The sequence below is a fragment of the Perissodus microlepis genome, chromosome 17 (assembly GCF_051167445.1).
Source record: "Perissodus microlepis isolate ML-2025 ecotype Zambia chromosome 17, ASM5116744v1, whole genome shotgun sequence".
NCBI classification, from domain to species: Eukaryota; Metazoa; Chordata; class Actinopteri; order Cichliformes; family Cichlidae; genus Perissodus; species Perissodus microlepis.
Genome location: NC_140477.1, coordinates 19,873,765 through 19,890,332, shown reverse-complemented (window position 1 = coordinate 19,890,332; position 16,568 = coordinate 19,873,765). Strand labels below are relative to the sequence as shown.

General features: G+C 40.3%; 1 protein-coding gene across 1 annotated transcript; it reads right to left on the bottom strand.

Annotated features, from left to right (window-relative positions):
- Positions 1-1,337: 1,337 nt before the first annotated feature.
- Positions 1,338-16,539, bottom strand: LOC146369519 (uncharacterized). Its single transcript, XM_084909748.1, has 3 exons — positions 11,621-16,539; positions 7,998-10,373; positions 1,338-4,505 (listed from the first exon to the last, which is right to left on the bottom strand). The coding sequence occupies exons 2-3, from the start codon at positions 8,269-8,271 to the stop codon at positions 4,255-4,257; spliced, it is 525 nt and encodes a 174-aa protein (XP_084765874.1). The 5' UTR covers positions 8,272-10,373; positions 11,621-16,539; the 3' UTR covers positions 1,338-4,254.
- Between the last annotated feature and the right edge of the window lie 29 nt (positions 16,540-16,568).

Sequence of the window (16,568 nt, the reverse complement as noted above, 5' to 3'; positions counted from 1 at the left end):
TGGCAATGCATAGGGCCGTAAAAACAACGTGGGCTGTGTTTATTTCTGCAGTGACCTCATCCAAGTTGCCCAGCAAGCATACTAAAGGGGAGGCTGGAATGTTACATTTCAGACACTTTGATAAGTCCTCACATATCTCACGCCAAAATTTCTGAACTGGTGGACAGAAGCAAAGAGCGTGGATGTAATTGTCCAGTGTATTTGCTGTGCAGTGTGAGCAGTTGTTGGAAGGCGTATAGCCCATCTTGAACATCCTATGACTAGTATAGTGCACTCTGTGTAATATTTTGTATTGTATTAATTGCAAACTGGGATTTCTGATCCATTGAAAGGTTTTTAAGCATATCTGAGACCAAAGGTTTGGGTCTAAGTTGATTGATAAATCTGCTTCCCAGTTTGCAATAGGAAGGGATATTGATTCATCTATTTTAGAAAGTGTTCTGTATATTTTAGACAATAATTTGGGGGGGTTTAGACTAAAAAATTGTACCACACTTGGTGGTGTTTGTAATTCAGCTTCACTGGGATTAAATTTCTTTTTTACTATGGATTTAATTTGTTGATATTCCAAAAATCGTTTCTTGTTGATGCCATATTGTATAACTAGTCTGTCAAACAAAATAAAGTCTGTTCCTTCCAATATATGTTCCAAGTATTTAATTCCTTTGCAACTCCAATCTGAAAAGTTTATCATATTATTGTTTTGTAATATGTCCGGGTTGTTCCAGATAGGTGTACGTTTGCATGGGATTAATGAAGACATTTTTAGAAACTCCCACCATGCTGTCAGAGAAGAGCTAATATTGATGCTTTTAAAGCATTCATGTCGTTTGATGTTTGAGCTGATAAATGGTAGGTCTGAAATTTCTAGGTTATTACATAGTGCCTGTTCTACATCTATCCAAGGTTCATCTAAGAGGGTGTGTTTAAACCATCTAGAGATGAACTGAAGCCTGTTGGCTAAAAAATAGTGATTAAAGTTAGGCAGATCTAATCCTCCTTTATCCTTGGTCCTTTGTAGTGTTTTTAAGCTGATACGTGGGGGTTTATCTTTCCAAAGGAATTTAGAAATGTACGAGTCTAGAGATCTGAACCAATCTTGTGATGGCTTATTTGGGATCATTGAAAATAAATAGTTTATTTTTGGCAAGATCATCATTTTTATAGCGGCGACCCTTCCCATGAGTGATATGGGTAAAGATTTCCATCTAGCCAGGTCGCCTTCTACTGTCTTTAAAAGTGGGATGTGGTTTAATTTAGTTAATTCTGAAAGTTTAGGAGAGACATTAATACCTAAATATTTTATATTTCCACATTGCAGTGGGGAAGGAGAAGAATTATGGAAGGAGCAATTAATCGGAAGAACTGTTGATTTCGACCAGTTAATTGAATAATCTGAGACACTTGAGAAGGAATTTATCAATGCAATTACCCCAGAGATATTGGTTTGTGAGTTTTGGAGAAAAAGTAACACATCATCTGCATAAAGGCTGATTTTATGTTCTATATTCTTACATTTTATGCCCTTAATTGTTGTAGCCTGTCTAATTGCTGCTGCTAATGGCTCAATGAAAATTGCAAACAGTGAAGGGGAGAGTGGGCATCCCTGTCTGGTGCCCCTCAGAAGAGAGAAGCGGGAGGATGTTTGGTCATTTGTTCTGACACAAGCTGTTGGCGAGTTATATAATATTTTTAACCAGTTTATGAAAGAGGGTCCAAAACCAAATTTATGTAAAGTTGCAAAAAGAAATTTCCAGTTAACTCTGTCAAATGCTTTTTCTGCATCTAAAGAAAATATTATGGTTTCAGTGTTTTTACTGCATGAGTAGTCTATTAAATTAAGTAATCTACGTGTATTTGTTGATGAGTGCCTACCTTTTATAAAACCAGTTTGGTCAGGATGAATTAAAAGGGGGGTTATTTTCTCTAATCTCTTTGAGAGAGCTTTGCAGATTATTTTAAGGTCTACATTAATAAGGGATATTGGACGATAGCTTGAGGGATATACAGGGTCTTTGCCTGGTTTTTGTAAGAGACTGATATTTGCAGAGTTCATATTTGGTGGTAGTCTACCATTTTCTTTGATTTCCTGCAACATCCTGTGAAAAACTGGTGCCAGAATTGTCCAGAATTCTTTGTAAAAATCTGTTGGAAAACCGTCTGGACCTGGAGCCTTATTATTGGGCATACTTATCAGAGCTTCCTGGAGTTCACCTGGCGTCAGTGGCGAATCCAGTGCCATTGCTTGGGTGTCTAATAATTTTGGAAGAGTTATGTTGTCGAGAAATTGATCAATTTCGTTTTTAGATGGGTTTATTTGTGGTGTATATAAAGTTTCATAGAAATCCCTAAAAATTTTATTTATTTTTTTAGGATCATATATTGTATTCCCAGATAAATCTTTAACAGCACATATAGTTGTTTTTTTCTTTATTGATTTTTAACTGGTTAGCAAGAAATTGTCCGGATTTGTTACCGTGTTCATAATTTTGCAGGCGAAGTCTTTGTACTAAGATTTAGTCTTTTTATTAATAATTTCATTTAATTCTAGTTTTGTCTTGCGTATTTTGTTTAATATTTCTTGATCTTGGTGTGACACATAGGCTTTTTCTAAGGATTTGATGTTTTTCTCTAGTTCCTGAATTTTTTTGTTTTCTTCTTTCTTCTTATGTGATGAGAAAGAGATTATTTTACCTCTCATCACGGCTTTCCCTGCTTCCCAGAGGACAGATGCTGATGTTCCAGGAATGTCATTAAAGCCTAAATATAGAGTCCATTCTTTTTTAAAGTATTTGATAAACTCTTCGTCTTTGAGCAGTGATGTATTAAATCTCCAGTTTTTTCTTGGTGTAGTATTATTCATCTGTATTAGTGTTAAAGATACAGGAGCATGATCGCTGACAGCTATAGGATGAATCTCAGTGTCTGTAATGTTACTCAGCAGTGAGCTGCTGACCAGAAAATAATCCAGACGAGAGTAGGAGTGATGGACATGTGAGAAGAAAGAATATTCCTTACTGTTGGGGTGAAGGGAGCGCCATGCATCGCAAAGACCAAAGTCGCTCATATACTGTTTGATTATATTTGTGGACTGCCAGTTACGCTGAGTTCCTGCTGTATTGAGCCTATCCATTTCTTCATTTAGTCCCAGGTTGAGGTCTCCCCCCAGAACAATTGTGCAGTCTAGGTGTTCGGAGAGTGTACTAAAAAAACCGTGGAAGAATGAGGGGTCATCAACATTTGGACCATATATACTTACAATACCTAGCTTTTGGTTAAGTATAGATAGTTTGACGATTAGGAATCTGCCCTCTGGATCTATAACTGTATCGAGTACTGTGAAATTAATATTTTTATGTATTAGAATTGCTACTCCTCTTTGTCTATAATTATAACAGGCTGAGAACACATTAGGAAACTCAGGTGTTTTAAGTTTATTCAAACCTGTGACAGGCATGTGGGTTTCTTGTAATAAAACAACGTCTGCCTGTAATTTTTTAAGTTGGTTAAGTATTTTTAACCTTTTTTCCCTAGAGCCAGCTCCATGCACATTCCATGTGACAAATCTTAGCATGCCCATAGTTGTGTGTTTGTGGCTAATGATGTACGCTGTGTGTCTCGCTTAGACGGGTGAGGAAAATGGAAACACATCTTTTTTTTTTTTTTTTTTTTGGTAAGTAAAGAGAAGAAAATGCACGGCAAGAAGCTCCATAGGTCTGACTATGTGTGTGCATAATAACTAATATGAGCAAATGTGTGCATGTGTCCTATATCTGTGTGCGCTGTGTGGCTGTTGTAAATGTGTTGCCTTTAAACGCATGTGTGTGCGTGATCGTGCAGAGTGAGCATGTAGAAATAGACAGTGTCGTTTGTGGATGGATAGGGAAACAGGTGATCGACATAGTGATAGAAAAGAGAAGCAAATAAACCAAAGAGCAAGGTGCGCGACAAGAGAGAGAGAGGGAAAAATAAATAAAAACAGAAACATTCCAATTAGAGCATTGGCGGAGAGTGACGGTGACGTTATACTAAATTAGCAAACTGAAATTACATAGTTAAGCAAAAGTTAATACAAGAGAGTGTGAGTGAAGAGAATAGTGTAGCGGATTCTTATCTGGTGTGCGGTCAATACAGCCATGGAGTGGTGCCAGGGTCGCGGTAGAGCTGTCCGTCCACGTAGAGCCAGTCCACGGCGATGACAGCCCGGGAGCCTTTCTGGATAAAACTACGTCGGACTGGGAAGAGGACCCTGCGTCATTCCAGGATCTCTCTGGGGAACTGATCGTTCACGCTGAAATCCGTTTCTTTCAGCTCTCTGCCGCGACTCTTCACCTGCTCCTTCTGCTTGAAGTGGCCGAATTTGGCTACAATAGGACGTGGTCTCCCGCTTCCTGTCTTCGGAGCCACTCTATCGAACCCTATGTTTTTCACCGTGTCCTCCGGCAGCTTCAGGTGGATTTTAATGAAGCTTCTCACGGTCGTTTCCGGGTCCTCTCCGGCAGACTCTGGAATACCAGAAAACACCAGATTATCTCTCATGCTACGGGCTTGTAAATCTATAACGGTCTCTTTTATTTTTTTATTTTCTATGTTTAATTGGGTCACATTTTCGGTTAGAGATTTGACCGAGTCCCGTAGCGTGGCGTTTTCCGCAGCAAGTGTTTCCACCTGCCGCTGGCTGAACTCCAGGGATTCTTTTAGAGATTTAAATTCCCGGTGTAAGATCTCCACCAGGGACAGCCTTGCATCGAAACTGGACAATCGCTTATCGATTGACTCCAGGATGTCGACGATATCTTTGCTGGCAGGCGATGTTGTGCCGGGGGAGTCTGCCGGGCGATATCTTTTAGATGACGGCGTCTCAGCTTTGGCCGGGGAAGACGCGCTCTGGGCCTTCTTCATTACTAAATCTTCAAAGCACCGGTCGATGTATTCTTGGAGAGCGTCTAAACTCTCCTCGTTGTCCTCCAGGGTGTTAGAGATGATAGGACAGATGTTGTTAGTTATATGACAGTTGGTTAGTTTATTTGGCAATACTGAAGTTTAAAGAAACTTTGTTCAATTCTATGCTACCATTCGCTTTTTTTTTTCCACCAAATCTCCGGCGTCTGACGTCACCTACAACATGGGTCACTTACCTTTCCCCGTCACTTCCCTCTCCTCCTCCTTGGTGTTACCTTTGACTCGCTCTGTCCTTGGATATTCATGTTAAATCTCTGGTCCGCTCCTGTTTCTACCACTTAAGAATTATTGCTAAGCTGAGTCCTATTGTGTCATGTTCCAAACTTGAAATGATTATACCTGCTTTTGTTTCATCTCATTTACACTATTGTAACTCGTTGTTTACCTGTCTAAGTAAGGCCTCCTTGGAACGTCTGCAGGGTGTTCAAAATGCTGCTGCAAGGCTTTAGACCAAGGCTTCCAGGTACTCCCATGTCACTCCCCTGCTGATCCAGCTGCATTGGCTTCCCATTAAATTCAGCATCCATTTTAAGATTATAATTCTGACCTGCAGGGCTCTGCACAGACTAACTCCAATTTACGTCAGTGATCTTCTTCATCAGGGCAGCACGGTGGCACGGTGGTTAGCACTGCTGCCACACAGCAAGAAGGTCCTGAGTTCAATTCCACCATGTGGCCGGGGTCTTTCTGTGTGGAGTTTGCATGTTCTCCCCGTGTTTGTGTGGGTTCCCTCCGGGTACTCCGGCTTCCCCCCCAGGTGGGGACTGGTTAATTGATAATCCAAATTGCCACTAGTTGTGAATGTGAGTGCAAATGGTTGTCTGTCCCTGTGTGTTAGCCCTGCGACAGACTGGCAACCTGTCCAGGGTGTACCCCGCCTCTCGCCCTATGACAGCTGGGATAGGCTCCAGCGCCCCCCACGACCCTGAAAAGGATAAGCGGAAGCGAATGGATGGATCTTCTTCATCCTTATATTGCCAGCAGGTCCCTGAGGTCTTTTGACCAGAGCTTGCTGGTTGTCCAGCACACTAGATTGAAAACAAAAGGTGACAGAGCCTTTGTTTCTGTGGCTCCCAGACTCTGGAACTCTCTTCCATTGAGTTTGAGATCTGTAGACTCTGTCAGTTCTTTTAAAAAAAAAGTTAAAAACCCATCTTTTTAAACTTGCCTTTGGTTGATGTTGTTTTATGTTCCAGCTTCTGTGAAGCACTTTGTGATTTTATCTTGAAAGGTGCTATATAAATAAAATTTTACTTTACTTTAGGACCCATGCAGAGTGATCTGAAACTAACAGCTGCACTGAAGTCCAGAGGTGCACAAGAATTTTTCACTGTATTTTCCTCAAGCTAGCGTTCAATATCCCTTATAAATGTAGATCTCAAAATAATCTGTAAAGCTCTCTCAAGAGATTAGAGACGATAACCCCCCTTTTAATTCATCCTGACCAAACCAGTTTCATAAAAGGCGGGCACTCATCAACAAATACACGTAGATTACTTAATTTAATAGACTACTCATTCAGTAAAAACATTGAAACCACAATATTATCTCTAGATGCAGAAAAAGCGTTAGCTGGAACAGAGTTAACTTGAGATTTTTATCTAAAAATGTTTGCTATTTTTATCAAACCACTAGCAGCAGCAATTAGACAGGCTATAGCAATTAAGGCCATAAGATGCAAGAACGTAGAACATAAAATCAGTCTCTATGCGGATGATGTGTTGCTTTTTCTCCAAAACTCACAAACCAACGTTTCTGAAGTAATTACACTAATAAACTCTTTTTCAAGAGTTTCAGTTTATTCAGTTAACTGGTCAAATTCTACAGTTCTTCCAATTGATTGCTCCTTCCATAATTCTTCTTCTACCCCACTGCAATCTTGAAATACTAAATATTTAGGTATTAATGTCTCTCCCAAGCTTGCAGATTTAACTAAATTAAACCACATCCCATTTCTAAAGAAAGTAGAAGGCAATTTGGCTTGATGGAAATCTCTACCCACATCACTCATGGGAAGGGTCACCTCTATAAAAATGATGGGACAAACAGGACAGACAAAATATAATAATAAATAAGCTATGAAAAAAGAAAAATTAATACAGTTATACAAACTATGATTAATGAGATGAAAGGCTTGGCGGAACTAATTCTCCAACTGGGTAACATCAAACTGACTGTAGAAGAAGAAGAGGATATTAGAATAAGACACACATGCACTATATGGACAAAAGTGTTGGGTCATACCTCCCGAACTTTGCCACAGATGTGTAAGATCAAACATTAAGCCATGCTGTCTTCCAGCTTGTTCTAAATAGCTTGGTGCTGTAACAGGATGCTATGCTGAGGTGTGCAGTGCAATAAAGCTGCCAGCGTTGTCTGGCATTAACATCAGCACAAAAACTGAGTGCTGGGAGCTTCATGTGTCAGCAGCTCCATATAGCTTAAAAAGCACAATCTATATAAAGGTCAGTGCCATTTTTTGTCATTTTAAATAAAGCTCCTCCTCTCCTACATGTGTGAAACTTGTGCCCAGTAGTTTTTATGTAATCTTTCTGATAAACATCAGCAATGAGATTCTTTGTCTCTCGTCTGGGCAGAAACATGATGCAGGAATGGCATGTGGGGTAGTTTCTTCATCGCTCCACAGAGAAATTTGATGTTTTTATTTCGCTTCTCGTTTTTCCGGAGCAGCAGCATAAGTTTCAGTAGACGTCATTATCTGCCACATCTGTTCCCATCGCACTTTCATTAATGCTCAGACAGTTTCACCACAGCCAAAAGCTGTTTGGATAATTTCATGCAAAGTATCTGAAAACAGCTGGATTGAAACCCAAAACTAAAGGCCTAAAAGCTGAAGCAGTTGAAAAGAGGTGGAAACAGAGACAACAAAAGAATTTACAGCAAGCCATGAACGTCATGTACGAACAGCTGCTGCATTGTTGAGTATGCCGTCTGTTTGGGTGAACATTTGTACAGTAGGTGATATTAATTTAGACCCATAATCCTTTTCAGCAAGTCACAGCCTATCAGATTACCTGTGTGTGTGTCTGTGTGGCCTTCATGACCTCCTGCAGAGTCCTGAGCCACATCCAGTTTTAAACAGACGCACAGACACTCTTCTTTATTTGGTTCCTGCCGCAGCCACGTCTGGCTTGTCAGGCTTGAAACAAAAACAACAGAGTCCAGATTGACCTCCATCGCCACATCCCTGCTCGCCAGCTCAGAGACGTTCACTGACTCAGCAGCCACTCGGGGAAACTGTGACGGAGGTTTCAGCTTCGTCTGTCTCACATGGAAGATAATCAACATGTGTAAAGTTCCATGTGTCTTGCAAGCTGCCCGTTAATCCAGACATAAGGCTGTAAACACGGAACAGTGTGGTATGCAGTCCAGTGATGTTTAGATAAGAATTGATTGAGCAATAAACAGAACAAAGTCCAAAATTATGAGCAATAAGAGAGGGTTTGAATGAAAAATTAAAATGGACAAACATAACTCCATTTAGGTCATTTCTTAGCATTTTGAGTCAACTTTAAAATATCACATATTTCACCATAAATGAAGTAAAACAGAGCTTAGTCATTATTTATGGAACTGTACAGTCTGTGTTTTCCCCATTCGCTTCAGTAGTGTTTTTAATGCTGTGACGTCACTGCTGTCTTCTGTTTCTTGTGCATGCCAGCTGCACTGTGTAATGCACAAACACGTACATGCTGACTCACCTGTACCTCTCACTTTGCTTTTCCGACTACCACCAAGTCTGATTGGCTGATCTGGTGGACTGGGCGGGTCCAGGTAAACAATGCCACATTTATTTTGGAGATTAATCCGACAGCTGAGAGGGTGAGTCACTTCCCTCCTTCTCATCCTGATCCTCTCAAGCACCTGTCGCCTCCTGCAAAGAGAGACTCGTCACTCAGGGTGAGACCGAGCTCCTCTTAACTCACCTGTCACACCTGAGAACCTTTAATTAACTTCATTTTGAGGTTGTCAGGGTGTGAAAAAATGTGACTCCTGGTGAGTCATTAATAAACGTTCCCAAGTTTTCAACGTGCCGATGAACAGTTTAGACCTGAGACATCTATTGGAACTGAATCCATGAGTCAGTCAATGACTCACATGATCAAAAGCACCTGCAAAGATTTGGACAATCAGTTATTAATTTAAGTACTTATCTTGCAGTAACCATGTGGTGAAAAAGGTAAAAATGAGAGTAATTCTCTATTATTCAATGTTTGGGAATCACATGTTGTAGTTTTTCAAAGTCAGTGACGTCACCGGTATTTGTAAAAGGTGTTGACTGGCGTTGGCGTTGTGATACCAAAACCCACGAACAAACACTTTTGTTTGATAGCGCATCAAAGGACTCGGTGGCACCTCAGTAAGGTGCCACGCCTGTCAAATAAGAACAGGAAACTGAGCCTAGAATTCACACAGACTCACCAAAACAGGGCAACAGAAGATTGGAAAAAGTTGCCGGGTCTGATGAGTCTTGATTTCTGTTGTGACAGAATATTGTCAGAATTTGGTGTAAACAGCATCAAAGCATAGATCCATCCTGCCTGGTATCAAGAGTTCAGACTGCTATTGGTGTAATGGTGTGGATGATATTTTCTCAGTGCACTTTGGGCCTTTTAGTACCAGCTGAGTGTAACTGGATGTGTGTCCCTCTATCTATAAAGAGATTATCTATACTGCTGGCCCAAGTGCAATGTCTACAATATCTGAATCTAGGGCTCGTATCAGAAATCTCAGACCTAGGGCCTTCTAGTTTAGAGTCATCACAGGTTTCCTCAGATTCGCGCTCAAAGACCTACTAGGTTTGGGAAGGAGATTGGCAGTAGCAGACTCTGTAAGAGCAAATAAGACTTCCAACCCACATAACACGCACGACCCCAGGTTTGTGAAACAAAGTTTGCTTTATATATATATTCTTTGGATCAGTTCCCTTTGCTCATTCTCAATGTAGGGATACCTTCAAATGCAGTAACCATCTCAAATGCATCACAAAAATAATCGAAACAATCAAAATAGATGTAAGGCAAGAAAGAAAATACAATATTTCCACACCCCCAAAGAAAAGGAAAAGAAAGGAAAATGTGGTACCACTAGACTTTTACTGGTTGTCAACCATCAGTTTTTATGATATTAGTTTCATTTAGTTACCAGTTTATTTGGGTTTGAGAACAAAAAACAACCTGAGTCCCAGGCGAAGAAAAAAAAGAAGTAGCAAAAGAAAATGATAAGGTATCTCTCAGGTGGACTTCCTCTTGTTTTTTTCCCTACCGCCCTCCTGGTACGGCAGGTATCACGTGTCCGCGTCCTGATCCACAGAAGACCTCCACAGCAGTAATGGTGCCTTAGATCTGCGATGGCAGCTCCTTACACAGCACACATGGAATTGTCACAGCCTGCACAGAAATATGCAGAACATTAGATGTTCACATTCCTTAAATGTCCTTGTTCCTAATGTCCTTGGTTCTTTTTAAATATTAAACTAAATTTGCATCTTGTGGCACATTAAAAGTAAATACACTGGCATTACTGTGCATCACCCGCAGTTACAGCTACAGCACAGCTATCCGATCGTTCAGTCTGACGTCACTAGCCGTGTCTGGGCCTAAACTCTGCTGCAGGTCCATATATCAAATGATCACTGTGGCATTACTGAGAGTTAAAACACTGTCTAAAGTCTTTCATCTTTAATAAAATTATCAGCGTTCTGCTCTACCAGGTGTAACAACTGAGTTTAACATCCAGGCATCCATGAAAACGGAATTTATGACATTTAACGGAGTTAGAAGTTAGCAGGAAGTTAGCTCGCTAGCTTCCATCTAAATACAATATAGCATGTCCTGACTGCGGGGGTTTGGAAACAAATTAAAACGTACAGCTCTGCTATCGCTTCCAACATAAATGAAGACAGAAAACTAAACAGCAGTGACGTTTGTAGGGTTACTGAAGTTTGGCTAGCTGGTATATAATGATGTGCTATGTGACCGCTAGCGACACAGCTATGTTAGCATAATATAAACAAACTAACTTTTTTTTCCACTCGATAAAAGTTAATGTGAGGGTTCTCAATGGTCAGGAACAAATGTAATCGCATGGCAGGATGCTGTAAACGGACCAAATTTTAGCCAGGAGAACAACTGAGTTAATCCATCCACAATACGAGGTTAGTCATTCATATACTGCTGCATGGGCTGTGCTGTAGTTACATCCTAAGGTTTTAAAAACTGAGCTTAAATAAATGATTAGCGGTAATAAAAGCCGAGGGAGGTCAACGGTGATCACTGACTTTTTTTAGGAGCTTTTTGAGATTAAATAGAAGAAAATACAAAGCATTAAACATGTTAACAACACAAAAGCCATGTTAAATGCAGACTACTTTAGGCCCGGAAGTAGGATTCGTCACGTCATCACTTAATAATCGGATTGCACGTGAACTGCGCATAAAAACTTAGCTGAACTAGCAGGCCCAAGAAAGGAAAAAACACTAAACACTCATCATAAACTAAACTGTCACAACATCGCAATACTATGAAAACGCATCTTAAACATCATTAAACAACATTTACTACTATTCTGACTGGTTAGTTATTTTTTTAGCGCATTGAACTGCAATAGCGGTGCTAAGTGAGCTAGGCTAACTCACCAGAATAGTTCAAAAAGTTCGAAGAAACACACTAGGTACCCGTCTGCGGTTCACCGCTAACGGCAGCTCTCTCACAAATGTTAATTGAACCTCTTTTTTCCTTTTAACTGGAAAACCGTGCTTCGCGGCAGCATGGAGTTTTTCCTTGACGTTCTTTTTCCTCTACACCACACCTTCACGCACACCGAGCTGCAGGTGATGCCTTCAGGGCAAGCCCGGAAATTAAACGATCAGACAAGAACTACGATGCATTCATAGAACCCTGTACTTCTGATTGCTGTAAATCTTACCAGGGTTACATGAGCATCATTTAAAATGCTACAACCTACCTGAGTATTGTTGCTGACCATGCCCATCCTAAGACCTTTTCTCCTTGGTCTACAGTGCTGAAAAGAAACCTGGAGTTGTTCCTGTTTTACAAATGCAGTGACAAATAATAACACATCCCAGCTTTAAGCTTTTCTTTAAAATAAATAAATAAATAAATACAACGATCTTGAGTGTACTGCCTTTGCCTCTTTAGCTTGCAGCTTGTCTGCTTTTAGGTGTGTTGAGAATTATATTAGGGAGTCAAGCATCGGTGCTTTGCTGTTCTCTTTTTCAGAGGAGCCACAGGATCATACACGGGGAGGATGAAACACTATTAAAAAGATAAACGTTATTTCCACAGAGGTCAATTAAGTATCTGCTCTACATTGTGCTGTCACATGGCACTGAAGATGATAACAGTGGAGGAATCACTTTCTTAAACTTAGAGCACTTTTTGAAAGACCTCTACTGTAGTGACATTCATTGAAATGTATTATTGTAATGGTTTGTGTTGTATTTTCCTGGTACAATTTCCATGCTCAAATCATGCACGTCACAAAGCTCAAAATTGGTTTCTTGAACATGACAGTTTGTTATACTGACCTTCATAGTCACCAGATCTAAATATAGTAGAGCACCTTTGGAACATAGTAGATGTGCAGTATGATGCTATCATGCCAACATGGACAAACATGTCTGAGGAATTTTTCCACCAAGAATTAGAGCAGCTCTGAAGGCAAGGGGGGTGGTCTAAACTGGTACTAGCACAGTGTACCTATGAAAGTAGATGGTGAAGGTATATATAACCTGGAAAAAACATGCAAGCCCAAGATGCAAAATTGTCTTTTGGATTTTTATTCTGAACACTAAAGAAAATGGTGCTCAGTCAATAAGAAAAATGAGATTTAAGTTATCAGCCTGCTGTCAGTCAGCGAAAAGTCAACCTTTCACATGCTTTAGTTTGTTTTGAGCAACAACCCCTCCCAGGTGGTGATATAACTGTTTAAAGTTTATCCAGAATGCACGTTAAGTTTTGAATTATGAGGAAACCACTCAAACATCCAGAGTAGACCTTGATTTGAGTCCATTTCAAAGTAAATGAAGAGAAAACCAAGCATCAAAACTTCCACAAAATTTTAATTTCTGGTTGACTTCCAGTTGCATTATGGCTTCTCTGAACACCTGCCCTTGAGCCAGGCAGCAGCTGCTCCTGCAGGGCTTCTTTGAGCCATTAGCATGTTAGCCTGTTGCTACACCTGCTATAATTAGCAGCCATGTCCTTCCTGCTAATCTCCCCCTGCAGCCTTAAACAGAGCACAGCTGCTCCAATCACATGGTTGTACTGCGTTACCATGGCAAACTAATTATCTTGTTAATGACAGGCGAGAAAGAAGAAGTGTCGAAAATAGGAAATGTGTATGCATGGGCGCAGATGTGACAACCTCTGTGTGTGTGTCTGTGTGTGTGTGTGTGTGTGTGTGTGTGTGTGTGTGTGTGTGTGTGTGTGTGTGTGTGTGTGTGTGTGTTTAATATCATTATGGGGACAAACATGCTTTCTGGGGACATGGTGATGAACACAAACTTAACTTTTAAAGAGTCTACATGGGTGCACCTGGAGACGAACCAGCCTCGTCCTCAGAATGAACAAGGATGCCATTAGAGAGGTGGACAAACAAAGACTAGAAAGACCAAAGCAGACAGAGAAAGACAGCTGAAGAGGAGATAAAGCAATTGGGTCACATGTGGGCACTTATTGGGAGGCTGGCTAAGGAAACGCCTAATGAGCAATTGGAGTAATGGGTGAAACCAACCTCTGATTTCATTGGGAACTTGCGGAACAGCCAACTGTAAAGACTGAGAACATGACTCTGGGGAGATGAGTTGAAAAGAAGCTCTGTCTATTAGTGGACGTTTTTGAACTTCATTGTGTGTTTCTTCTGATCGTTTGTGGACATTGTGTGCACAGCTGGTTAAAAGGATTGGCTCCATAGCCATTTCCTTTGTAGAGCTCACTGGGTATAACTAAGCTTTTGTTAGACTTCAAGCATCCATCAGTCGGTATTAACTTGCCAACTACTCTGTACTACTACTGTCAGGCAGCCTGTTTCAGATTAGAAAGTTCTTAACAAGAAAACCTGTAACAACATTAAACCAACACATACTGTTACTTGGTGTAAAGAAATATTTCACACTCAAGACATTTTGTGCCCTTTGTTAAATTACAGCCTAACAAAGACATAGTTTCTGTTTGTGCTGTATATTTCCTCGTTCTGTGGAAACGTGTCTCGTGTGTCCCACACCCAGCAGCAGGTTACAGAGTCTAAATGCATCTTTTCTGAAAGCATTTCGACATCAATAATCTGTGTGGTGTAAAAATCCCATGAACATGCCCAGGATTCTGGGAGTCACGAGGGAGGCAACAATGGGAAAAATGTCCAATCTTTACACCTTGTTGGACACGCCCATTGATTGTTACTGGAAAGTTACAGCTCTGTTCATACCAAGAATGCCTTTAAGGTTTTAAAAACTGAGCCTAAAGTGTTCTTGAGACCCAATATTACAAAAAGAAACAAAGGAATCGCTAAGATTTCGATCACAACTCTTTCATAGGAAAAAATCCAAACAGTGCAGCAACCTATTAAGGACTCACCTCGTGTTGTGGATGGATCATCTCAGACTTTGTCATCACATGATGGTGTTTGTCTCCGCCCACCAAGAACTCCCATTACTTTCATTATGAACTTTTTTTTGTTAAACACCTGTCCTGTCAGGCAGTTGTAGCAACCAGAAGCATGTTCTGAATAGTTTGTTGTGCCAAACACATTTGCTTTCCAAAGAGAAGCATTAAAAACAGTCATCCTCTATCGTCCTTAAGCTAATGTGTTTATATTACTCTAAGCTGTGTTGCTAGCTACCAGATAGCATATCATTATTGAGGTTTTGCAGTCATGTGACTACTTACCACACATCAATAATTTTTTTCCACTATTTTGGACATGAAACCGTGTGGAGTTAAGTTAATAAAAGCCCAATCACAGACTCCAAGAGTCCAGTCTGCAACCATCTGGCAACCACTTATTGCTAGAGAAGAAAATACTTTTGATTGCTTTAGTCGACTGATCTGAAAATACTCAGAAACTATTCCCTGAGCAGGAGTGAAACTGGAATTAATAACATTTAAAGTAATGCTGAGGATCACATTTTACTTTGAAAAGTAAATTTTCTTCCATACAAATTACAGATGGCCGCTGCGATCGGCATCCAGTCAAAATCTTAATTGGGCAATAAACCAATACAGCCAAAGGTTCTACTATTTTAGGCACTAAAGAACTCGAAGAAGCATGTTGGTTTCATTTTTTCCCAGACAAAACAAGCAAACAAACAGCCAGTAAATGGTTAATTAATGTTGATTAGTTATCATAGATCCTCTTGTTTAATGTGAATTTGGAGGTTTGACGGGTTTTTATGAAGGTAAATTAGATATTTTGGTCCAACAGAGTAAAACATGAGAAGTACCGTACTGGTTTTAGGCAACAATAATGGTCATTTTTGAGCTGTCTGATCATTTGTATACTTGAGAATTCAATTAATTATTAATATCGGGTGCATTTTGGATGAAAACTATTACTTTGTGTGAAGGACCTCCAGTAACTACAGGCTCTAAAAATAATTCTGTTCAGTCTCTACAAGGCCACAGCACAGAGGATCTGATGGCTGATATTATGAAGAAGAGGGGTAAAACTTCTTTTAACTTGCTGCTTCTTGGCATCTGTCCTTCACATGGCTCTCATAAGTACATTTAAATGTAAATAAAGACTATTTTTTACACCTGTGACACCTTTACATCCTGTGTGTTCTGTATTCTAACACTTTGTGTTGTCGGCGCTAATCTAAACAGCGCTAATAACGCCGAGCTGGTTACCATGACAGCGTGCCTCACCGTTTCCTGGCTCCTTGTCGCATGTGATGTTACGTCCTCCTCCTTGAAAACTCTGCATTCATTAATACGTTGGAGACTGTGTTGTCATGGCAACCCCCTTCTAATCTCTCAGCTTCCTCCACAGACTCCTGCAAGTCATTAAGTGTCTGATGGATTTCTACCTGAGATGGAAGAAGAGGAGAAACACTCAAACTCCAGGCTGAATTGTTCTGTTTCCAGACTGGAATAAAAAGTTTGTATAATTCTAACTAGCTTGAAATGGATTTATTAGGACCAGTTATTCTTTAACACAACATGGACTCTTAGGCAGATGTCTTGAGTTGTCCAGCCTTCTAGAAAGACATTCAATCCTCTTCGTTGCACATTTCTGCCTTTTGTACCATTTTCTGTCATGATGATCCCACATTGGTCCAGTAATGTTGAGGTCCAGGTTCTGGGGAGGCCAATCCAAGTCTTTTCCTGCATTGGCAACTCAAATTTGATTCTTACATGCTTTGTTTCTAGTTTCCATTTCTCACCTCATTTTCCTTGATTACTTTCAGCTCTTTTTTGTTACTCCGGAGTTTCCACTCTACAGAGGTACCGGGGTTGTCAGACAAAGTCTCAGTGTGCTTGTGCACCTTGTGGGGTTGTGCTACCTTTTAGTTTAACTTCTAAATAACTCAGTGTTCTCATGTTTTGTGCCTTTTTTCCACTTTT